Raw genomic sequence first — 27,209 nt, forward strand, 5'->3', positions numbered from 1 at the left:
ACTAAAATGTTACGTTCTGAACGTAAATGGGATCAAAATTGTTTGCTAATCCGAAATTCTTCATTTTCCACCGTTACTGCAAATTTAAATTTCAAGAAATATGTAATTTTACGAATGACTTTTTAATTGTTTTAATACCATTCTAAATCAAAATAAATCTAAACATTATTTTCCTCTTACGAAATACTCATCATTTTTCTTAAATCTGCCAAATATGTTTTTTCTTATATTTTAAGACTAATCAATACACATATCAGTGCTACAACAGTAACAAAATGTGAATGATGAGAATTTTTAAACAGAGGGAGCGCGCCCCCTCGCTGTACTTTCTGGCTGAAAAGTGCACTCATAAGAGCGGTACGTGCCAACACCCCTCTGTCTCCTTCACTCATATGATTAACCTCTTGATATCTATATCTAGGTATGTCCTTCCTTAAATATGGGATCAAAGATGCAACTACCATTGCTTGGAGTTCTTTGTATCAAACAGTAAAAGCCTTGGATGCTAGTTAGAGAGACATGTAAACAGCTGTAGTTGCTTACCGCTGAAAAACCAGGCCAGTGTTCGAATTCGTAGACATGTAATCGAGTCACATTGATATGTTCACAGATTTGTCCCAAGCAGACGACAAAGTGCTGAAGTTTAGAAAAGCGCGCGGAACAAAAAACCGCGGAAGCATCCTATGCTTGTTAAATATGTGCTCGTATATTCAAGCATCGGATATCATAATTTTTTTATGATCGTCTGCTAGTGACGAGGTTGAATGTTTCATGATATGATGAAGACATCGAAACGAAAGACTCCGCGTTTTTTATCGAATCTTAAACTTGTCTATCATTTACAGGTGTGTTGAGACTTCTAGCGAGCAGTAATTGAACTGAGAATGGATGTAGGAGCGGTTTGAAGCGGGACGCATTCATCGAGAGATGCAGTTGAGAGGGGAGGGCAGAGGAGCTGGTAGACGGTAGAGAGAGGAGAGGCAGCGGGCGTGCTGTGCCTAGTATCGTGGGCGAGGTCGGCTAGCCGAGGGGGTTGATCTTTATTATGATGTCAAAAAGTTCAGTCTAGCTCGACACTGTCTCAGAATACCTGAATGTGGATCAATTTGATGACACGGCTTTCAACGCTCACAGCAAGACATCTTTCAGATTGCATTACTCTTAGAACCAGCGATACATTAACGCGATATTCCTGTCGACTTAGAGTTCTATAGGCGACCCGTTATCAGACTACAGATACATACTTTCAGTTTCTCCTGCCGGTTCTCCGAAGTATTTTTTTTATAACTTCTTATTTACAACTCAAGTTCATTACCCGGTCCTGTTGAGCCGGCGATTTGCTGACTGAGGTTATTATAGGATTTAGTTGGCACGAACTTCCAAAAATGAGGATCCAACTCAGGCGTTGTATTCAGTCACTCTCCGTTGTTTTGTTTCTTCTTCTAATGTTCCTGGACCAGTACGCGGTCTTTGCCAACAGAGCCAGGGCCAGGGCTAGGTCCAGCCCTAGGAGTAGGACTAATGGGAGAAGGACTCAAGAAAGACCAGCCTCGAGGAAAACTTCAACCATAAGCTTGAGCGCTGGAAATATATACCCCGAAATTTACAAGAATGGAAAGAAGAAGAAGAAAAGCGAGCCCAAAGCGGAGAAAAAGAAACAACCACCACACGTTATTATGATAATTGCGGATGACCTGGGTTATAACGATGTTGGATATCATGCAAAATATGGCAGATCTATGATAAGAACACCTAATATTGACGAGATGGCATACAGTGGAGTAAGGCTAGAGAATTATTATGTACAGCCAGTGTGTACGCCTACACGGAGCCAGCTGATAACCGGTCGATACCAGGTAAGTCTTCTCCACATTTGCAACCTTTTTTTTGTTTATAAAGTGGCGTATCCAGACATCGAAAATGGGATGGGGCTAGGGGCGGAATTCCCTTTTGCGTTGGAGACTAATAATTTTGGCGGATTCGTTTGACGGAGAGACCCTTCGCATGATTGTTGTTTTTGTTTGGGCATTGTTTTGTTTTAAAGCTTGGCCTTTACAGGGAGGGGGAGGGGGGGGGGTTCCCCGGCTCCATCGTACGCTGGATACGCCAGTAATTTTTTTATAGTTGTATTGAGGGTAGACAAGGCACTCTCTTACTTCCTTTTGTCTAATTGATACCATGCCTTTAGCTTCCTCCCTTAAGTTGAACATTTCGAGGAAAAATGCATTCGCTTGTTCAACTTTTGTGGGTGACCAATAACTGTCAATAATTTGTGTCCAATTCCTAAAACCATAATTCATGACAGCGAAAAAGGATGAAGTAACAGTCAAAATCAAAGTATTTCACGTGGTATCCTTATCTCCAGTCTTACTAGGCGTACAATTTATTTATTGTCACTATCAAATACTATTAACTTGTCCAAATTTTCCTTTAAATATGTTTTCCTGGATTTCTTTCACTTTCTGTTTTTTATTAAATTTAAATCCGCATATTGTTGGCCCGGAGTTCACATGTATAATACTTTTTTTCTCATCGTATCACATCTTATCTGTACTCATAAAAATCTTCTCGAACATGTCAAAATAGGAGAGGCATGAATTGTGATTAGTAGATCAGATTGGTTTTTATTTGATGAAATAGAAACTTCGTATAAACATCAGCATATATTTTTAAATCCAATTTCATGTCCTACCGTGGTATCAGAAAAGACAACCACAGCAACAAGACTAAATGAATGAAATGTTCAAGTCTACATTGAATAATAATGATGATAGTAATACTAATTGTAATAATTATAATGATATATGAGCTTTGTAAGATATCATGTCCATTTCAAATCAAATGTCCGAGGCATCCTAAAGCACCAACACCCCTTCCCCGCCCCCCTTTCGCCCCCCCCCCCCCAAAAAAAAAAAAAAACCGCACACATAAACTCAGCAATGTATTTTTTGTTAGACTACATAGAAGAACATCAGACATCGGTTATATAACAACATAATAAATGTCTGGTCACTACACTTATAAATACAAAAAGCGGATAACGTTTCCCCTCCGAGCTTCCTTTAGAGATGGATATTTACCTCAATTAAGTTTTCTAGTTTGACGTAACCAAGGCAACAGGAGAATTAACATGCGGCACATTATGTGTTTGCATAGCACTTCCAGGAACACCAGGTCTGGCAATATTCTGATGATTTGGCAAATTGTAAACGATATACATTTACATCACTATAATCCTTCCTGCAATATGACAGAATTATTCAAGTTCTTCCAATAGAGAACGAGAAATTGAATCTAGTTATAATCGCAGCATGGGAGTAAACGAACTACATTTTCTATTCTAGATTCGGAGACAACATTACTATACTCGTGTATGACTAGAGAAACTCTGGGTTTGGGATTGGGGATACATTGATATGTTGTCAGGATAGACTAAAGAGTGGTAACAAAAGGAAAATGAGAGAAGAAGGAGGAGGAGGAGAGGATCGAGGGAGGAGAAAAAGAAGGAGGAGGAAGAGGTGGAGGAGAAGAAGAAGAAAGAATGAGGGGTGAAAAGGAGAGAGAGAGAGAGAGAGAGAGAGAAGGAGCGAGAACATAAAAAAAGAAAGCACCACAAGATCGTAGATGTTATAACAAATGTATTTGATGCTTTGAGTGGGATCAGGGAGGGGTGCAAATCATGTTTCAATGATAGCCGTGACTTGCACCATTGTGCATGAATAAACGTAACTAATATGGCCTAAAGTCAAGATAGATAACGAGGTCAACGGAGGGATTTAAACACACGTTCATGACATGATTAGATTATCAGGGTTTCGGTAAGTGACATTTTGAATAGGTTTTCTGGCCGGAATATTGCACATTCAAGCGCTGTTTACCATATCCGAGGCAAGATAATCATTGTAAAATTCTATATTGACGAAATCATCATTATGAGACAGTAGGCCAATATTGTGTCCGCAATTCTGCTGTATCATGTAACTCCTAATGATAACATACAGAATAACCGATCGTGGCTTATTGATAATACACTATCTCTGCCAAATGATATGAAACCCGGTAACATAATATATGGCTTCGGTGATAAAACTACCTATTTGTCTTGGCATCCTTTCTTTTATAATTTGATTTCAAACTTCATTCTCTTATCAATTTTTACAGGAGAGGACATAACGACTTTCATGATTTCTTTTCTATCTCGATCATCTGAAATGAACAGCTAAAAAGAATCCTATAGGAAACTAAAACAATGACAATCGATTCTTTGTTGTTGTTGTTGTTGGTACAAGCAGAGGTGGAATTTATTTGGTATAGGAGTGAGACAACATTGTAATTATTGGATATGAAAAAGAATTTAAAGAAAGAAAGGAAGTGGGAATAATTTAAAGGAGAAGTATTAAGCATTTTCCATGGTTTAGACTGAAGTGACTCAATTTGCAATAAGTCCTCAAAATCGCTATACGAATTTCTGATGAAACAGTGAAACTCCATAAACATTAAAGAGAAGGTTGAGTTCTGGGAAAAGGTGAAAAATAATTTGTGAGCATTACCCATTCTTATTATGCAAGTGTGGAAGAACATCAGTTAAGACATGTTCCCTGAAAAGCATGGCTCTTCAAATGCCTTTATATTCTAAATATGCATGTGACATCGTAAAAATCGGGGGGCCGGCTTTTTACGCCACGTGTTTGTGTATATTATACATCTTTCTGTGCAAGTGTTTGAAACTTTACCAAGACTTGGCCAAATTTCTGATTCAAGAACCTTGCAATACACACAAATTCTTATATGCTCGATGATCAACCTTTTCTGGTCGATTCCACACCGTTTCTTTCACAATGCAATCGCATGACCAGAACTCAACTTCATCTTTAAGCTAACAAATTTTTCTTTTAGGAAGTATTCGCCTTCCTTCATTACAAGTTTCCTCCGACTACCAATCACTCTTTATTCACATCGCACAATCGTTTCTTCCAGTTTTACGTTACTGTTGTTAATCAACAATAAAAATTATAAAGAATTTACTTTGGAAAACCAGGGATATTGTAGAAGTGTCGTGGTCTAGTGGGTACGTCACCGGCATGAAGATCACATGGTTTGCGGTTCGAGTTCCCGGCACTGTCCTTTGGCAAGACATTAACCTACGTGTGCCACTCTCCACCCAGATGAAGTACATGGATACTTGGTAGGATTTAGTTCCTTGAATACTTTAGCGCTTTTTCATGGCAGCTTAGCTGCAGCCGGGGGTAACAATGTCTAACTTGTTATTAAAGACCGTCACTACTACTGGGCCAGAAGGGATTATACCACACAGCGAGGTCACTGACAGGTGGCTATCTCAATAACTCAGCTATCAACTAACATAATAAAAAGAGGATCATGGGGGACCAACAGGCACCGATTGGGGATGTTTTCTATATAGTGGGAGCAAGTAGCTACAAGTAGGACAGTGGGGCTTTAAGCGAAGTAAAATATATTCATATTGTAGCTGCGCTATATACATGGACAAATTATTGGTACTGTGCTTGCTTGATAGACATGTTCTGAATCTATTTCCATGGCATTGGTATTCAAGCATTTCAAGGAATGTCTTCCGAATAATCCTGTATCCATTTACTTCAACTGGGTGGAGAGTGGCAAATGAAGATTAATGTTTACCATTACTGCCACAGCTGGACTTGAACTGCAAACCATGTGATTCCCAGACCACGACACCGCTATCATTATATAATCGAACTCTTTTAATGAGGAGAAGTGCTATTACACTCTTTTTTTAGGAGTTATCTTTATAGGGAATCACTTTGTTTTCTAGGTAAATCAACTCCAAGTTATAGTGAAATCCTTTCCAAAACATTGGTTGGTTGGAGATACCCTTTTCCACCCTTTTTCAGTGTTGATTTCAATTCCAAAAAAGAGTTGATCCATCACATGACTCCTCAAATAACATTCAAACATAATGTACGGTACCCACTCCGTTCTAGTTTGAAGACCTAATAAATATCATGACATATTGGAGAGGTTTTCTTTTCTTTTTCGTTTCTCTCTTTTTTCCTCTGTCGAGGTTTTTTGGTTTCACATGTCAATCAACAGCATTGTCTATAAAATCAGATGTCAGTACTACCAATACTGTATTAAATATGAAAGTTGATAGAAATAATAATAATAATAATAATAATAATTGGATTTATATAGCGCCTTTTCCAAAGGTTACAAGGCGCTGTTCTCCTAGACTTTCGACAATTTAAGAGGAGTTGTACAGGTAAGTTTTCAGATTTTCAAATTACCGACATAGAAAAAAAAGAGACCGAAAAAACATCAAAAGCTTATCATCTACACATTAATGACATGTACATCTACATATTGACATTGTTTCAAACAACTTCATATACTAAGTACCGTTTTTTGTGTATTTAAAATGATGTTATTTCTAAACTAATTATGCAGAGGATCTAAAAGACGCGGACAATACCCCTTGCGATGCTCACTAAAATTGATACGCAGCTACCATGTTCATTTTTTCAGGAAATATAATATGAGGATCTTGATATTAAGAAGTATTTTGTAGTCGATTTAAAGTTGTTTATAAAGTTGTTTACCAGGAAACGGCTTCAAGTTTGTCCCTCGAGAAACATGTAAGCTGCACAAGAGCGGTACGTGAGCCTCGATTCAAACTGTTGCTTTGATTCAAGTTTGTCATGTTTGAAATGTGCTGACTGATAGGGGCATGTTGGAGAATGGGGGGTATACTGCTTTGAAATACATTATCAGTCGTTAAACTTTCTCAGCATTTCAGTTTAAAGGTCCTATGTCCCATTTGCAGGGCACAAAAAATGAAAAGGTTAAATTGCAACGGCATTTGAAAGATAATACTAATTTAGAACCTCCCTATAAAAAGGGGGGGGGGGGGGCTTGAAAATGTCTTTAAGTGGGAAAATAACGACTATAAGTTGTCGAATCGACTTAAGAGCTATAGAGCCAGTAAGTAATACTCTGATTTTCAGGCCAATATACCGAATGGTCGTATGTCATGCTGCGCAAAGATTCAATCAATTTAATTTTGGCCATTACAAGAAGTGGGTTTATTGATGTAGACAAAAGCTCATGTACCCTTTACAGCTTATTTTATGTACGTTATTGCCAAAGAAGAAAAAAAGCCAGTCAGTCACTCAATATTGTCTGACAGTGAAGTCTAGCAAGTAAACAGGTTTCCTTGCCTTGCATAATTTGAATATTAGGACACTGCTAAGTTTAAATTTCACAGATACGACATACGTCACATATTCATAATTCCTGTAAAGTTCTACAGAAATTAATGTTGGCTGCAAAAGGGACATAGTATCTTTAAAGCAATCCTTCTACGACCAATGCATGTTAGAAGAACATCACATTGAACTTTTAAGGACACATGTGCAGAGTTATAATAGTTCATCGTTTGACATTCCAGAGCTTTATAAACAATTTTTTCTTTGTTATACTTGAAAGCGTGCATTCTTACAAACAAAATACCACAAACGTCATGCGATGGTGACTTTTCTTTCATACTTGTGTCAAGTAAGACTATACAAATGTATAGGTGCGAATTCCCGTGGTCTCCAAAGTGATATCAATAGCAACAAAAACACACCTTTAGCAAAAGCGATTATCACACAATACCACTTTATGCTTCAAAAGCTTTTATAGTTACGTTAATGTTGTTCTATATCTTATATGAAAATAGCCCGAGACAACTGTTTGGAGACCCGGGATATTTGAAATCTTTGCATTTTCAAATTGTTAATTTTTTTGATCGACCGTGTACCTGTGGTTTCAATAAGCACCTGAAATCGTATCGCTTGTTGTTAGTGTCTCACTCTCTAATTCTAAAACTTGTTCTTCATTCTATCAAAGTCACACTCTGTTCTGTCAACACTTTGTTTACCCCAATCATTTCAGCCTATTGCTTTACTATCTTGTTTTCCATTTCTTCCATATTTCCGCCTCTGGTGAATGAAAACTTCAGGTTATTTCCGGGTGAATTATCCCGGTGGTATTCCCTGATATGGTGTCTTTGACAATGAGAATAGGTGAGGACAAAGTCACGTTAGGGGCGCCGTAAGCACGTTCGACCACACTCGATATTTGAAAATATTTTTTGTGAGGAAGATAGGAGTGGAGGCGTGCGAAGTGTTAGAAAAGGACACACTGAGGTTGAATGTTGAGGCCGAAGGCACGGAAGACTGGAGGGAGAGAGAGAGAGAGAGAGAATGTGAATAAAGTGAGGGGAGGGGAAAGGGAGGGAAAGAGAGAAAAGGAAATATGAACAGAGAAAGCAAGAGAGGGGAGAGAGAGAGAGAAAGAGAGGGAGGGGGGAGGGGGGGGTAAAGTGTTATAGAGAGGAAAAGGAAAATGACCTAGTGCATGTATGAGTTAGAGAGATTTGGAAAATGCGAAAGGGAAAGAAAATGTTCAAGCGAGAAATATGATAGATCGAGAGAGAGGGAAAGCTCCTTATTCTCATTTCATCCTCCGCCCTCCCCCCGAAGAAAAAAAATATCAAGAATTGAAGACGGGCGGTCCTGCTGTTCCTGCACTGATCTAACCTTGACATATATCTGGAGGATAGACCGTATCATGGTAGGATCCCAGTTGAGCATGAAAAGTGTCCAGTTTTGCCCTTTTTATTTTCTATTTGCTTAATTTATTGAGAAAAATCTAAGGCTAATGGGGATTTTGAAATAAAATTATTAGTCTTTAAACATCAAATAGAAATAATTATTTCATACTGAAAATCAAAAATGTCTATTGATTTTAAAATCTATGTGGGTCTTTACTTTCTGACTTCTTTCGTCTTTTTTTAAACATTTGTTATCCAGTTTCAATACTTACATGTGAATTTCTTTGCATTTTAAAAACGTAGAATTAAATAATATTTAGAGAAGTAATATTTAGTTAAAAGCTGGTATAATACACCATTACGAAATCTTTGTTCCCATTTGTTGTTATAGAGATGTCGTAGTCTAGTGGAAAAGTCACGGGACTGTGGATCGCATGGTTCGCAGTTCGAGTCCCATCGAGGCACGAATGTCTTATGAAAAAAAAAATTATCTACGGGGTAATAATAGCATATTGTAGAGCACCAGAAGTGTCAAGTTTGACAGACACGAGTGATACACAAGAACCCAATATTATGATGATAATGCACTTTATATTTTAGTCTCTTTCCAGTGTGATTCATTCAACTTCTTATGTTGAATGAGCTGAGAGTTTATTTCTTAAACAATAGTGAAGGATAACATTTAGTGAGGTACAAATCATTGCAGCCCGACAGAAAGATAGTGGCAATGGACCGACGTAGAGGGCGTCTTAATGTATCCTCTTTAACTGCTCTGTAAGCCATGACATCAACTGAATTGAATGCAGGAGCAATCTTTTCCATTGGAATTGGTCATTCTGTATATGAGAACCTTTTTTGTTGAGACAACTTAAAGATATCTAAAGTCCCTATTATCCATGTTTTCCGTGATATTTCTTGGAAAGTGCAGAATAAGACACTTTTACTGCCTTCCCCAAAGACCAACGGTAACTTCATTTTGACAAATCACCGTCCAGCAGGTACGGCTCTAAGTCTATCGGCAATGTTACTTTAAGAGGAATCTCATCATGGGTCTTCAGAGTCAGACTAGGAGGTGTCGTTAAAGGGCAGCCTGGAGAATTGCCAAGGTATACGGAAGCTGGTATGGTATCGTCTGCAATTATCAGTTACAGTGGTTACCCAAGTGGCCTGGACGTGAACCCGTCGAGACAGAGATGTCAGTATCAGGCGATTGACCTCAGAATCCTCCTCGACAAGTAATTGTGACAACGGAACTTATGAGTGTCCTAAGCCTAAGGGGCAAAAGATGACCCCAGTGGTATCAAAATGCCCTTTTAACTTATCACAAAGCTTGTTTTATTTTTGTGAACAAACCGAATACTTCCAGGAAAATGGAAGCTCATCACCTTCCTAACCGTAGTCATCTAGGCAGTTCAGAACCATTCTTTTATTTCTTCAATCGTGATCATTCTTGTAACTTTACAAGACTCTGGAGGGGGACTTACTTGTGGGTCCTAATGAGATATTTTGATATCGGGACCGGGGCACGTATTGACCCCTGTTTCAGGTTAAGTCCCAGTACGTAGTTCAGTTTTGTTGGACCGAGGAGACGGAGGCTGTTTACACTTGCGCCATAATGGCATGATTAGGCGTACAGTCCTTGGTCCTTCCAAGACTACGTTCTGATGAGACATATACAGAACACTGTAGCAAAGCCAAATGGTCCGATGCACACAACCCTTATTCCCTCAAAAGAAAAAAAGATTGGTAATGTGGTATTGTTAAACTCAATTCGATCCGTTGCTATTGAATGAGGGCCTAGTATATTATGGTTAAGTTTAGGTTCATGGTTAGGTGGGGTATTTGGTTGAGGCTTTAAGTTGAGAATTCATCTACTTTGTGACAATCGAACAATTGTCATCTTCAGCATGCACATGACTTACGTTCTTTTACTGGGGCCTCTCTCACACACCTTACACGAAGTCACCTATGTTTCGAAAAATCAAACTAAGTGCCACTTCAGTGCCATATTCTTTGTTCCATATTCTTTGTTCCATAGAAATCATTATTGGATTACGTAATGCGTTATTATTTACATGTTAGCACACTCATTTCAATAGGTGACGCACAAGGCTTTTGAAATGGCTAAGGTTGATTTGTCGAAAGTAGTTGCTATATATCGTGTCATCTTCCAGACAGCACTGGAGGTAGAGAAGACACTAATATTAAAGGTAAAAACCAGTATTGGAAACGCCCCAATTTCAAAAAATGAAATGGAAGCTCTCATTACCAATCATGTGAAAAAATATGTTTTGACTAATACATGATGATAAAAAATTTGCCGGGAAACCGCTTACTAATTCATATATTTGGTAAATTTGTTTCTCTCATGGTCTGTGAGAGATATAGGGTAGTCCCATATACATCTTTCTGTGTATAGTGCTTGTAACTTTACGAAGAATGGGCCAAATTTCTTATCATTTTGATGATTCCAGAACCTTGCAGATGCTAGATGCTAGATGATCAACCTTTTCTGATCGGTTCCACACCGTTTCTTTCACAATGCAATCGCATGACCAGAACTCAACTTCATCTTTAAAGACAGAAGAAGAGGAAAATTCTTGTTCCACAAATGGCACAAGTTATTCACAACATTTGCCCTTATGTTGTATACCGTGTAAAGAGTATAATAGCTTTCCATGTGTGGCAATCCCCTAAATCTTTCTAGCTTTCAAGGTTGCTCAGTTGTGCAATTAACCTATCGAATGTCTTTATCAAGGAAGATACCTCCCTCTGATTCGTTTGACGTTGGTATTGTAGGCTATAACATGTTATTGTGCATAACTGTACCTATATCCATATAGAGCTACCGAGGGAGCAAGTAGCTATATTTTGTGTTTAAATCATACATAGGAACACGAGTCTCCGTTGATGTGAATGGCTAATTGCACTTCCAGGGGGTGGTTGTCACACAAAGGTAACGAGCTGATGACAAAATGAACGAGGGTAATAAATAGGCTCACGATATCCGACAAACTATTAAAGGTAATACAAAGTTTTGGTATGGGGTCATGCATATGTGATCCTACAATATTCAGTGATCGTTGTGGGGTTGAAATCGAGTCTAAAATTATGCAATTGTAAATAATAAATTCTTTATGTTGTATAGCTCCCTCTCAAGGTCAAGATATTGATTAAGCCGTAAAACAATGTTTCTTGACTAAAATCGACCGATTAGCTATTCCCGTTTGGAAATTATATATCACAACTACATATTCTGAGAATTCCATGGTCGCAGCTACCACTGTACGGCCGTAGGCGCTATTTGAAATTTATCAAAATTTACCGGGAGCACCGGTAAATTTTTATATTCAATTTTTCTCAAAAACAGAAGTGTTTTAGGGGCTAAAAATTTCTAATGCTCATAATACATCCACAGAGGCATCCAAATATATCAAAATTGTAAAGAATCACCATTCACCCAATTTTAAAAATTTCCAAAACTTTGTATTACCTTTAAGTTGTATCTACACAGTATAATGTGGAATCTTGTTTGCTAGATTACCTAGAAATGCTTAGAAAATCAGGGCGATGAACAGCAAAACGTCTTGAACTCAAAATGTATACCATAATCCATAAATCATGAAACTTTGACTTTGTGCTCTCAAATCTGTTTTCAAAATGTAGATCACGTTCCTCTTTTTTTATCGAAAAGTGCTGACTTCGCTATGATTGTGGAACACAATACGAACCAAAAGAGTATTACCCAATTTCAATGTGTATTGTATTCCACAGATGTCATAATGTAGTTATAATTACCTTGATATTGGTGGGATTATGGGATTGCCTCACCTTCCGAATGTCATTAAGAGGAGTAATGTCCCGTCATTTGGTTTTGTTTGATGGTTTAGAGACACCATAATCTCCCTGGCACGTAAAAGATTGAGAAACTAGCACGCAATGAACGCAAGTCGGCTTCTTTCAATCGGCAAAAAAAAGATATATGAATGCCAAATTCCATGTTTAATGACATGAAACGGTGTGGATGATTGGAGCAAATTGAGCGGATTTTATTTCGTGAATGTGTTAGAATCCGAGGATAATCAAAACCCCTTTTCTTTGACAAACATATTTTTTCTTCTTATCTGCTACCTTATTATGAACATGAATAGTCCTACATCTGGGAGGGCGTCCGATGTAAAAAGAGAGAGAGATGAAACGTGGTGAATTGAATGATATAACCCCGTGTTCGTTTCCCTAGTAGCGCTACCCTCCCTTCCCTTTTATTCCCCAGTCCAGGAGATTGCTTTCGTTTTCTTCAAATCGGTTGGGCTGTGTTACCATGAGTTCTCTTGGGGGGGGGGGGGGGGGGGGGATGCGAGTCATGTCACACATCTGTGCCCCCTTCCCCAGTAATTATGGCAACTTATTCATGTGTATCGTATTGAGATCATGTAGACAACATTTGTATCAAGTATTGTTGCGTTTTGTCATTTCCCGCTGTGCTGTCCTTGATTCCGCATTGTAATGGTAAGTGTTTTGGGATTTCCGGGGAGATTTTAAGGAGTTTTTTCTTTAATTTTAAAAACTAACTTTATTTTCATTATAAAAATTCAATGCTTGGAAACATTCAAAGTAATGATTATTATGAATTACAAAACGCTTAAATACAGCCCCGGCATAGCACCTGAAGAGCTCTCTGAATGCTGCTGAGATGTGTGACATCACAGGATGGACATGATTTGCACAAGCAGACGATGTCCCATGACATCTCACACATTTTCAGTGCCTGTTTTGTCATTTTCTCTTACTTCACTACAGACAGTCTAAATGTTTAATTTATTGTCTCACTCTGAACCCCGCGCATGGTATTTTTTAATTAAAAATGCATCGATAACAAAATAAAGGAATCTGTCGCTTGTAAAAAAAAAAAAAGACGCTATTGTATTTTCAGCTGCATGTACATCGCGGTATGTTCGGCCTCTCAAGAGGGAACAAATGAGGTCCATGTTGTATCATTCCATTTTTTTTTAATTTGAAAGTCTGGTTTCTAGGATTGTTAATTAACCCCTATCCCGTGTATTTACAAACAAAACATTTTAATTATCAGAATTGGTTTCATATCCCCTTTTGAATAGTGAAATGCCATCACATTTATACTAAACTCATTAAAATTTGAGAAATAATAGCATTGCAATTGTGGTCATTTTTTATAGGGTGTCGTCTGCTTGGGCAGTATTGATGCATCATGTAACGTCATTAAAACATCGTTATTTTTCTGGCGAATCTGTCGATTATATCCCAGATGCTATGGAGATGTTTTTTAAATATTTTTGTAAACCACCCGATATGTAGTTGGCCTAAAACTTGTACGATGGCCATCTGTTATCATGCCAGTTTCTAGTGATACATTATTTGACATTATTTGTGATTTTCTTTGAATGCCCACTTGAATTCTTGATCTGTACTTTTTAAAACATGATAATATGCTGACACATCAGTCCGTCTGAAGTAAGCTAGTTCATTAATGTTATATGTTTTAGGCAAATAATACTATATATCCATCAATTTAAACACTTCAACAACCTGAAAGTTCGTTGCGGTCATATCACCGTTGCGAAATAATGGAGAGCGCCTGGTTTTTCGGTTAAAATTGTTACTGTGGCCTTTCAACTCATGTCAATGGTTTGAACAGTTGTTTGTGAAACTCTAGTTTAAACATGTTTATTTGAGGTTAATACCAATGTCAATTACTTCGGTCGTAGCTGTCGTATTGCCTGATTATCGGAAGATTCGTCAAAAACCTGAAGCCTGCATGGACAACAACAATATAGGCAACTGCACTTGGAATGATTATAGAATTCGACATACGCCCCCGGACGAAATAGCCCTGCGAAACCTTTACCCTTTAATAATAATTTTATTTAGCGAAGGAAGCATTATCAGCATGATCAGCTTTAATGCTTTTCTTCCTGAGAACCCTACAATTGTTATTATCCCAGTGATTGCCAAGTACCCATTTACACCAGGGAGGAGAGTGGCAGCTGTGGATTTATGTCTTATTTAATAGGACGTTACCACCGCGCTGAGATCCGAACCCTCCACCCTTCGGATGAGCGTGAAGTGATTGAACCACTATATACCACGACACCTAGGACCATCAGGGTGTTGAGATTCGAACCCTCCACCCTTCGGATGAGAGTGAAATGATTGAACCACTATATACCACGACACCTAGGACCATCAGAGTGTTAATACATGTATACCGATTACCAATGCATACTCTCGGGAGGAGTAGCTGGTAGGAGCACCTTGGTATATTGGTGAAGGCTCTAGACTCTCTTACAAGAGGTTCTGGGTCCAATCCTTGCTCGATGCTTACATCTTTGGACAATGTGTTGTGCCCACAAATGGTGTCCCTCTCCACCAGGTGTGAATGGATACGGTCAATGCTGGGGGAATTATAATTTCAGCGCCTTCAGGAAGAGCACTCATTAATACTTATGTGACTACACTCATGACCGTGAATTGTATAAAGACCAAATTATTACTATAATCATACTTATCAATTATTAGTATACAAGGTATAGTCATTTTGTGGGCAGTTTTCCTGAATGGGCAGTCGCCTCGGCTTGAGATTGTTGCGAAAGGGGCAATTTAAATTGTCCTATGGATGATTGTTCGGGGGGGGGGGGGTTAGCTTTTCGGGAGTACATACACACTCGGAAGTAGTATACTTTGCGGATTGTACATGTACTCGGCATACTTTAGAATGGTGGCATCTATATTATATTGTTAGTTGTGGATGGGGGGGGGGGGGGGGGTGCAAGTTTATAGGATTTTGATTATAGGAGATGATTAATTGCCCGACTGATTTTTACTCATTCACGAACTACGCCTACCTATCCACTACATTAATATAGAATGGAAAATGACCAGGAGCCTGCCGAATAGTTTGAGGACACAGTGAAAAGAAAACAACTGTACAACTTACAATTTACACCTATTTATTTCGTTTTCCAGCTGATATTCGTTAGGTTTCGTTTGATAATAAAATCATACTCGTAATTTTGTTCGTATTAAAGCAAAGGGTAGTGTGCCTTGTGCGATGCAGGTACGATATGAATTGCACCTTTGTTGACCTTTTCTGAGGTATGATGACTCTTTACTCTTGGTGACTCCTGTGATGTTGAATGAACAGTGAAAGTGATGAAGTGATGATTCATCATCACTCGTGAGGAAACATAAGGCGTGACAGTTGGCTGACCCGTATGATTAAGCCAATGTTTGCCTTTCCTTAGTTCTACTCCTTTCTCAATCCATTACCAGCCTCTCTCTATTTCTCTCTGTCCTCTACACTATTACTATTACCTCTCTTCATATTCTTTGTTCCCATCTAAGCGTTCCACATTGTTCATTCTTTTTTTCACAGTGTACTTCCACACTTTCTTCTAAGTTTGCCTTTTCCATTCTCTTCTACTTCTAGACTATAGTCGCACATTCCTTATTTTTCTGCGGGCTCTCCTGCGTTTAAAATTGTAAATTTGTTTATGGTGATATTGACTTCTTCCAAACTGAAATAAAAATCGAGAAAGCTTACAGACTGTTTTACCTCTGTACAAAAATTCAACGTTCCCTGTAACTGATATCTCCAGTGTATTTTGATGTCAGGCTGTCATTCTACCGGAGGAAAATACCTCCTGAAGTTACCAAAATACACAGAGATACAATCGAAACGCTATTCCCGTACTCTAATGCCAGTTCTCGTCACACAAATCAATCCCACTGCCCACGAGACCGACATCCTTTATATAGACCGACCATGTCGGTCTTGTGGGCATTCGGACAACTTTCCTGATGGTTCACTACACACACCGGCATATTCTATTCCTCCTCATGTGTTTCTTTGTTCTTTGTTTTGTCGACCTCGTGGACCTTTTGAAACACCTCCCCCACCCTCCTCTAACACCAGTAGCCTCGTTAATTCGCATGTCATTTTCCTGGTAAGACCGGTGCCACAGCCCCACCCCACTCCAATCATTCCAGTGCCCTCTCAATGGATGGACTCACGGTACGTCATTGTCCGAGGTATCATGTTGTAAACGCTATCCCTCACTCTAAAGTTTTTTTCCTTGGTATAACTCTACTTTTAAGCATGTTAAGGACGATTAAATGATCAAAGCACTACCGACACTAAAATCAATTGATATCAAATCCGGTATCTTCGTTCGTGCTAACCTTTTTGTCTCAGTCAGAATACGGAGGACTGTCAAAACCGATATTGAAACCAAGTTTTCTAAAACAATTACATTATCTAGCTCCACATTAGGTGTAAAACTTCAAAGCCAAACGCTATTAAACGAGGTACTATCTATGCAGGGTTTATGTTTGCAAAAAGGAAGAAAAGAACCAGAATGTGAGGTACATAGCACTTAGAGACTTCGGTGGCAGGTAAGCGCTTTCTAAGTAACGTTTTTATTGTTATGTTATTATTAGATGAGGAGGAAAGAGGTTCAATTGATTAATGACTTTGAGGACGACTGATGCTCTTTTCTGTTTGAAGAGATAGTAAACTCATTGTCACTGCCATTGGATCTAGTTTACCTGAAATCAGAATTCATTTTGGAGATTTCATAGAAATTTGTCAATTTGTTATCGTGCATGATGGCGAAAAAAGGAAGGAAACAATACAGAGATATAGAGAGAGAGAGAGAGAGAGAGAGAGAAAGAGAGTGTGTGTCTGCGTGTGAGAGAGAGAGAGAGAGAGAGAGAGAGAGAGGGGGAGGGGAGAGAGAGGGATAGGGAGAGAAAGAGAGAGAGAGACAGACAGAGAAAGGATTGCATTTCTTTTTCCTTCGTGTTTCCGTTGTCATATTCAACTGACGATGCAACTTTTCTGAGATGCTTTGGCAATGTTCGGCATACATTCGTTACCAATTTGTCATGCTTGAGACTTTCTTTCCTGGTATTGACCTGTGATGTTAAACATTGAAAATACCATCTCTCAACGCTTCCACCCACCTCAGGATAATTCTACACGTGTTTTTACTCTCGGCCTGTGCTCCAAAAACAGCTCGACAATGAACTACAAGCATCTCAAGGTCAGGCTAACGGTGACAATCGTCATCGTTGTAGCCGATTTTGGTGGAAAGGAAATTTTTCATAAACTGACTAAACAATACTGAAAGAGAACACTAATGGAATGATTTTCGCTGCACCCTTATTTCCTTTCGTGTTTTTGTCAAAATAGACCATACAAAAGAACGCAGAATGAGGATGAGGCCTATTGTGCTTTTTAAATCCTCCAATCTGTTCCAATATTTGCGATCTTTGCTGAATTCAAAGATTCGACAAGCTTTTCAAATTGTAAGATATTTCCTGCAATCGATATGACCTGTTAAAACATGTGAGTAACATAATAGCTGTATGGAAAACGAGGCCCTACATGCAGTGGCGAAGCCCCAGGGGACCACGGGGCGATAACAATTAATTAACAATTAAAAGAAAAGAAAAAAAAAGAAAAAAAGATAAAGGGGGAGGGGGGGGGGGTTAAAGAAACATAAAAATCAGACGTTACGACCCTCTTCTTCTCCACCCCAAATCAATGATCCTTGTTAATTTGTAAGTTCTCCATGAAATAAGATCATACCCCCCCCCCCCCCCCCCCCCCCCTCCCCCGCCACCGATGATGCCAGTGTCCCCTCGTTGTCGTGGCCCCGATATAAGGCACTTCATACATTTAAGAACTTGATATTCTATTAGATAAAAGGCGACGACAGTGATGATGGTGATGAATGATGATGCTTTGACGACATAAACAATGATAGAATAATATGCAATTTCCAATTTGTTTCTCTTTGCCATAACAACCAATATATTAAAAGCCTTTGGCCTTGACAAGTTAAAGGGGTTGATTGATATTTTCACTCTACGTGACATTTTCACAAGTTTCTCACGGTGATCATGGCTTCTAAATTTTGCTACATGATAATAGCTTTCAGTTTTATTTGAAAAGTCATTTCTTCAAAAGTGAATTTCACCTTAGATTAAAGATTAGTTTTGAGGCAAGGCATTGTGTTTCAGAAAATGACTTTTTGCAGATTAAATTAGCTGTGAAATTGACTTCGAACTCGTATTTCACCGTGACCAGATCTCGAACCGATAACATGAGTGTCATTTTCCTCTGCCGTTGGTTATTATCCATTATCAGCCTATTCTGGTGTCACGGCAGATATGGTTCGCCTAGCAGATTCGGAGTCATCACCAGATCCGTCCGGCTTATCGTTCTTGGTTTTTTTGTGAGATGTATCTTCCTAATTACTAACAAAAAAGGACCAGGTTCGATTACTATTATGTAATAGATGTGTTCCCTTATTATCATTAATGCGCATTTATGTAACTTCTATGTTTTGATCCACCGTTCACGTCTGATGCTCTTACCGAATTGGTGGTGGTGGTTGGTTATTTTACCTGACTGATATTAAAGAAAGCAAAATGCTTGTTAGTAAGCAACCATAGGACCGACGGCTTTAGGTTCTCTCCGACTGTCACCTAAATCCGCCCGAGGACCATATTTTGCTGGACATGGTCAATCTTTTCCCCATCATGACTTTGTCCAGATCTAACAATTGAGTATCATTAGCAAGTACGCTATATTTCTGGTCACTCTTTATTTTAATTTCACGTGGATGTTTTCCTTTTCATTGTGTTTTCCTCTTTTTAATTCTTCATTCTAGATTCATACGGGAATGCAACATTTAAATTTATTCCCCGGTAGACCGTGCTGCCTCCCCCTGGATGAGACTACTCTCGCCCAAGCTTTGAAGAAACAGGGTTATTCCACTCATGCCGTGGGGAAGTGGCATCTCGGTTACGCCTGGAAGGATTGCTTACCGAGTAGGCGTGGTTTCGAGTCGTTCTTCGGTAAGTGTTGGTCACGTGATATTTTGACATGTTGGCAACAGAGGCAAGGTATTTTTGATCTTGCAAAAGGAATATCTTTTTTTTGTGTGCAGCATTAACTAAAGGACAGCTCCCGTTGGTACCCGCTTCACAAAACTTGTCATCAGTGACAAATGATAGCAATGGTTATAAGCTATTGAAATCCTTGCTTCTGATTGGTTATCAGCATATTTGTCATTTGTCATGGAAAAGAGGATGGGGTAAACGGGGTCCTGGTCAACTGTCCCTAGAGGAACATGTCTCACATAGGACTATCTCTATTATCCCCAAAGACATATAGGACAACAGCTTGCTATAATTTGGAAGGGATATTTTGTTAAATTGGGACAAACCACATGCTTTCCCTTTTTTCGAGGGCAAAGTTGAAATAGGATGTTACCTTTCCAAATGGTGGTGGTGGTGGTGGAGGCGGTGGTGGTGGGGGGGGGGGTGGTGGTAGTTATCTGGAAATTTATCATGTTTATACAGTCTACGTTTTACTTCTCAGAATATTTTTATTTTGTCTCAATTATCCTTCCCCCTCCCCCCTCATCACATGTTTCTCGTGCCATTCTTGCATACTAATGTCAAGAGAGGTTAAATGTTGTATCTAAATGGTTAACAGAAATGGGTTATAATGAGTCAAATGTCAAATCACATCAGTCAAAAGAGATTCTTTCTAGCTAATTTTGATCCCCGTTTTTTTTTCCTAAGCCGGAATGAACGATGTTCGATACCCTGATATCAATTCTCAGAAATGTTAAAACTATAGTCAGCCTTGGTTCCTGTATATACAGTTGGCCTATACCATCCGGTCGTCATTTTGTTGACCCAATGCCCTCGATATACACTGTCTAGTCTAAACACTCCTTGGTCTAAATGTAACTGCCATCATCTATTGTATCACTTTTCATTGATGCTCGATGAAGATCATGTGTAGACGCGGCTGATGTTTAATAGGAACAGCAAGATGTCATACATGCTGTCTCGGAACTAGGTCATGGATGAAAGATTAAATCGAAGACAAGTTAGGAAATTTAAAAACATAATGCAGGTAATTTAACTATTAAATCGAAGGCCCCAAAATGTAGGTCAGAATGTAGTCATCATGAAGATAGCCTCCAGAAGGATATTAGAGGTTGTGGAAATAACGGTTTTGCGATTATTTTCGGTAACTTGAGTATTAAAACCATCTACGATTGAAATTATCATTTCACTTTCCAAAAAAGGAAAGGCTTTCGAGAAGTTGATTTTATGATGTTATGACTTCCTAGTAATTCTGAAGCCAGGATTGGAAAACATTTTCCCGATTTTTTTCCCGGCCGATATTTTTTTTCCCGACCAAAAGATATTCATTATCTGGAATATAAATGCACGAAGTTCTTTCTAATGTCGTATAATCTTGTAAAATGCACTTTATTTGTTTGAATAGTAATTTACTCCGGTAATGATAGTTTCATCAGAAATCGCACATTTCAATCTAGAAAAAAGACACATGACGAGGGAAAACAAAGACTATAGGTTGACTATTTGTTTTTCTTACAGCCTTAACCACTCTATTGCGGATAAAAAATCATGAATATTTGAATATGTACATATGTTCCTTACATGGACAATTTGTAAATAATGTTTATGTAAGTTGGTGTATGGAATATTAAACATCGACCACAAACTGGAAAGCTTGTGCCGCTAATATCCTTGCATTTGATTTTGCTGTTCGAATGAATGTGTCTGTGATGTTAGGTGTGTGTCGCATTAAATCTTACAAGAATTTCATCCAATACTGTTCTCACTTTTAGGCTTGTTTACATTTTCTCACCAGGTAATATTATGGGCTCAGCAGATCACTGGTCTCACAATAAGACTGCTCTCTTCGGCGATAAACTGGTTATGGGCAAGTCCATGTACTACAATGAAAGAATATACTGGAAGCACGAAGGAACCTTCTCTACTACACTCTACACCAACAGAGCAAGACAACTCATTCGAAAACAACCAAGAAATAAGGTGAATGTTTACAACAAAATTTAGTTTTGTTCGTGTTGGTAAATGTTATACCCAAATTATATTTATTCTGATTGAATTTGAATCTGTTCTGAAATGTTATCGGGTCGATTTAATGTAAAAATACGGGAGACAAAATATCGCATAATTTTGGTTATTATGTTCACAATTGACAATATCTAATGTGAATCCACAATGACCTACAAAAACAGTTTAATGGAATAATAGTAACACTACTACTACTACTACTACTACTACTACTACTACTGATACTACTACTACTAATACTACTACTACTATTACTATTACTACTGCTATTACTACTACTACTTATACTCTAAAACTACATGTAATACTACCCATACTTCTAATAATAACGGTGACAATTAGGATAACAATGGTACAAGTAATAGTAATACTAATAATGATACTGATAATACTAATAACAGTAGTAATGATGACAATAATAATGATGTGGCACAAAAAAACATGGAAATCCTTTGGTATGGCACCTTCCCATGACAGACTAAAAGAAATAAGTTTTGGAAAAAGATCCGAGTTCGGGTTCACCTATTTTCCCTAGTGTGCTCTTATTGTATATCTCGATCAAATCAAAATATTCAACTAGAACACATTTTTTTTTGGATTTTACTTTCTAAACATATTATTTTTCCCTATCTCTCTTAGCCATTGTTTCTCTACCTATCCTACGAGGCCGTTCACACACCACTCAATGTTCCCGAACAATACGCCAAACCTTACGAGGGTATCATCCACAACTCCAAGCGACGCAGGTACGCAGGACTAGTCAACATTCTGGATGAAGCGGTCAGGAACGTCACAGAGGCACTCAAAATATAACGGTCTTTATGATAACAGCGTCATCATATTCACTACAGGTAAGATATTGGTGGTGGTTGTTATATTACCTGACTGCTAAGAAAACGTAAATGCTTGTAAGTAAGCAACCAGACGGCTGACGGATTTAGGTCCTCTCCGAGGGACCTGGTAATGAGGATTAATGCCTTATCAAAGGGCACTGGTGCATCGCCTTGGTTTCGAACCCGGGTCACTGGATTACGAGACCATTGCTCTACCGACTGAGCTATCGCGCCTCCTCGTTTCAAGTTTTAACACAGCGGTACGTGAATGTTTTTTCTTAAACCTTAAAGGTAAAGACCAGTTTTGGAAACGCCCCTCTCAAAATATGAAATGAAAGCTGTTATTACCAATCATGTGAAAAAATATGTGTTGAATAATACGTGATGATACGAATTTTGCCGGGAAACCGCCTACTAATTGATATATTTGGTAAATTGTTATATCTATCCTTTCTGTGTACAGTGCTTGTAACTCTACCAAGAATGGGCCAAATTTCTTATCACTTTGATGATTCCAGAACCTTGCAGTACACACCAATACTTAATACTTGTATGCAAGATGATCAACCTTTTCTGATCGATTCCACAACGTTTCTTTCACAATGCAATCGCATGACCACAACTGGACCATACCTTTAATGACAAGATACATACATAGTACATACGGTGAGTTCTTAAGGTACACTCTGAGATTTAGAAGTACTACAGCTCTTCACAATCATATATAGATGAAGGTATGGATGATTCTGAACCCACCCCCCCCCCCCCCCCCACCTCAGCATCCTGTAATAATCAATCACATCTATCAAACATTGCATTGAAGCAAAGAGAAGAGGCGTCTTGCCGTTATCATGATCATTATCACATTAACAAAAGTCAAGACACCGTGTATCTTCTGTCGACAACATTCTCTGTCACATTGTCACGTTACCATGACAACGGGCATCATCCCTCAGACAGGCTTTGGCCTTGGAATGTGCACATCAAATTTCACGCACTTTAACCCATTAAGCCATCAATCAGTGGATCTGTTGAAGGGCCTACGGCAGCCAATGAACGAAAACATGGAATCCTTCCGCTCGCTTGGTGAAGTAGAACATGAGAATCAGGTCATGTAGATTAGGAGTTACCTGGAAGTGGCCTTGGGTACATGAATGTTCTCCGACAAGACAGCAGACTATCGTCTACGAAATTGGGCGGAACATCGACATGAGAGCAGGGTTGAAACACTCAGGAGTGATTAGGAAGAGGCATGTCGGATAGGAAATGCAGCTGAATTATCAAGGTCGAGAATCGGAGTAGAGTCGTGGTGTGCAAATGGAACAGAGAATGTTTCATGAAAATATGAAGATGTGTTGATGAATAGGTGCTTGGGGTGATGGGGTAAGGTGAGAACGGGGTTATGAAAAGTGAAGAAGTGAAGATAGAAGTTTGGCCAATTTGTCAAACCATGGATAGAACATGAATGTCTTATTGGTTACAAACGTGTATACAATCGATTAAAACAATATTTGGTGGTGGTGATGGTGGTGGTGGTGGTTATTCTACCTGACTTCTAAGCTTCATTTATTCTTCTTGTCCCATGTTGCTTATTGACTGTAAACACCGATTCCATTACATTTTATAGTGAGTTTGGGCAAGAGCATTGCATCTCTGGCACCAAAATCTTCTCTCTCTTTCTTCCACATTCTTCTGATAACTTTTCTAAATGGCATTCGAATGTGTTCAACTTCGATTTTAATTCAACCCTTTTTTTCCTTTTTTTCTCCATGCAGATAACGGTGGGAGACCGAAGCCACGGTCCGTCGGGAACAACTGGCCCCTCCGAGGCGGTAAGAGCACCCTATGGGAGGGTGGTATACGAGGCGTTGGGTTCGTTCATAGCCCCCTTATACCATGGGAGCTACGAGGCACGGTCAACCGGCAGCTCATACACGTCAGTGACTGGTTCCCGACCATCGTGAAGGGGATCGCTGGTGGGAAGCTGGTGACAAACAAACCTCTGGATGGCATCAACCAATGGAAAACTATCTCGTGAGTTACTAGTTTTTTTTTTTAAATCTGTTGCATATCTTTGTTTCGCTATTGATCAGTCATGAGAGTCTTGTGTCTGGTAGAGGGGATCAACGAAATTGCAATAATATGTCAACCTTTAGGTTTGTTTTCCCTGAGTAACCGATTTGGTTATGTTCACTCCACACCGAATTGTCCGTTTACTCTTTCAGAGAAGTGCATGTTTAATAAAAAAAATAATTGTAGGCCATGGCTCTCCTTTACACGAGGCCTTTATCCATTGTCCCATCAAAACTGTCGAGTTACCAGGTGTGACTATCAGGAACAATACTTCCTAAAATAGGAAATGCTCAGTTCTTTAATGTTTCCCTTTTATAGCAATTGCCGGTATTTGATAAAATAGGTTCAAAGGTACCAAGTGGATTTGAACGCACAGGGGAGTAATGTCATTTACCAGTGTAAACGGTGTAAACTTTGATCTCAATCTTACAAGATGAATTGTAGGTTATTACTGTCCAATTAAGTCCTAGACATCTGCTCTTAACTGTAATATTAGATCTAACAATATTGTTACCATGTCTCATGATCTAGGAAAGGAACAGAATCCAACCGCCATGAGATCTTGCATAACATCGACCCCATCTATCCCGCTGCTCACTGGACGAGAGAAAATGAGAGGGACTTTGGTGCCCTGAGCAATCTTCCATTCAATGCAACCATGAGGGCTTCTATACGGGTCGGCAATTGGAAACTTTCAACAGGTTTACCTCGTAAGTTTGACTTTGTATTTGTTTCAGTACTTCCTCCTGTTTCTCCTTTTTTTTTTTTTTTTTTTTTTTTATCTTAACCTCGTAATACTCTTTTCCAATGTTTGTCCTTCCCCATAACCCTATTGACTGAATTCTAAGTCCATTATATTGGATGGGTGTTTTTTCACAGTACAGACAGGGAATCTTTATTTTCCACCATAAATGCATGTCACTCAAACACCCACCTAAAGAGCAAGTAGTTTTTCGTTCAAAGGAACTTTTTGTCGATGATTGGATGTTGAAAAATTATAACATATCACATATCTGTATTTTGGTGTTGAACAAGGTCATCACAATGTTCTTTGTTGTGTCCTAAACATGGTGAATTTCATTGAACCTTGTCAATTATAGTCTATTACATGTTGTTGATTGGCCTTTGGCGATATCATCATGTGGCTCTTTGTTGTTCGCTCTGCAGATGAAGATTTCTGGGAGCCTCCAAAGGAGTCCGAAATGCCTCCAGAGATGAACGATATAAGATGGAGCACACCCGTCCGACTTTACAACATCAAGAAAGACCCCAATGAGAGACAAAACATGGCGCCATACCAGAAGAAAATTGTTTACCGTTTGCTAAAGCGTCTTCAGGATTACCAGAACACTGCCGTTACTCCTATACATCTAGGTCCAAAGGACGAAAGAGGAAACCCCAAGTATCATGGTGGGGCGTGGGTTCCTTGGATGGACAGATGAGGGCGCCTCTTTTGAAGAACTTTCCCCTGGACAATAAAACTATTTTTCCACTGATGCAGTTTACTTGTGTGAGACCATGCAATTGTCAACCTCATGTTATATGACGATACGTCTGCTGATAGTGATGACACGTCTGCTCAAAGTGACGACACGTCTGCTGATAGTGATCGCACGTCTGCTGATAGTTAAGACACGTCCTGCTGATAGTGATGACACGTCTGCTGATAGTGATGCTATGTGGTGTTTGTATGACACGTGCACCGGCGAGATTTGCACCCTGACCAATGCGAAAATATCAATGTTGCGTGCTTATGCAGCATTGCATTGGCATTTGGGTAAAAACTACAGTGTTGGAGAGTATTTCATGCAAAGGACAGAGTACTTAACTATTTGGAGTGAAGAAATGTAACGTTGCACCAGCTGTTCTTTAGAGGTCTTGTAGATAGCACAGTAAATTGTGGTTCCATGAAGTAGATTGTATAGGACAGATTTAAACATTTAAGTGTATGAACATTTCAAATGGGTGTATAAGATTTGTGTTGGAAAATATTTTAAAGGCGATTGTGAAAGTTCATTGAGGAGTTTGGGTTACAGGTGTTGATAAATAGGGAGGAAGAATTAGAACGAGCATCAATCCGTTTTGGCCTGAAAAATAAAAGGTGCAAGTCCCCAACCGCCCGACCCCCGCGCCCGCCATCGCTATTCCAAGGGCCCTTTTCAAGATCCACCCTTGAGTTCGATGTTTTTTTATCTGTTACTAACGGATTCTTGTGGCCGCGACGGCGCCATGATCGATAACTTACGTCCATTTTTTGTGATGTGTATTTTGTTTTTAAATGCTATGTGTAAATTGCAGGTGTTGCTCTTGATGAATGAATACTGTGTGTTCTAAGTTATTTCGGTTTGTTCGTACCCTATCTACTATTTCAACAAATTGTTAAATTTCTATCAAACATTTTTTGGGGAAAATGACTGTATTCATTAACTTTAAGTTCTTAAAAAGTATGAAATCAAGTATATTTTGTTCACAATATTTAATAGGTTTTATAACGAACCAGTGTGACAATTATGACGACAGAATTTGTAGATCGGAAGGATGAATATGTAATTAAAATATTAAAATCAGGCAAATTCTCTAAATCATGTCTTACGTTTTATTTTTCGCTGGATAAAACTTGTTTTATTTACTTTGAGTGAAACCATGACTGCATAACAAAAAGAAAAAAACGACGAAACAAGAAAGAAACAAAGAAGCAAGCAAAACAGATGTTATCTGTGAAAATTACATGTTTAGGC

At 38.8% G+C, this 27,209-nt stretch overlaps 1 protein-coding gene across 1 annotated transcript; it reads left to right on the forward strand.

Moving 5' to 3' along the window:
• The first annotated feature begins 720 nt into the window (after positions 1-720).
• On the forward strand, positions 721-27,053 carry LOC575863 (arylsulfatase B). The gene is given in 8 exon segments (XM_030987268.1): positions 721-1,856; positions 19,309-19,495; positions 21,336-21,520; positions 22,205-22,369; positions 22,371-22,416; positions 24,174-24,432; positions 25,003-25,181; positions 25,639-27,053. Coding segments are annotated over 8 exon segments (1,767 nt in total). The 5' UTR covers positions 721-1,385; the 3' UTR covers positions 25,914-27,053.
• Positions 27,054-27,209: the final 156 nt, after the last annotated feature.

This window comes from Strongylocentrotus purpuratus, unplaced genomic scaffold (assembly GCF_000002235.5).
Source record: "Strongylocentrotus purpuratus isolate Spur 01 unplaced genomic scaffold, Spur_5.0 spur5_scaffold_16, whole genome shotgun sequence".
Classification (NCBI taxonomy): domain Eukaryota; kingdom Metazoa; phylum Echinodermata; class Echinoidea; order Camarodonta; family Strongylocentrotidae; genus Strongylocentrotus; species Strongylocentrotus purpuratus.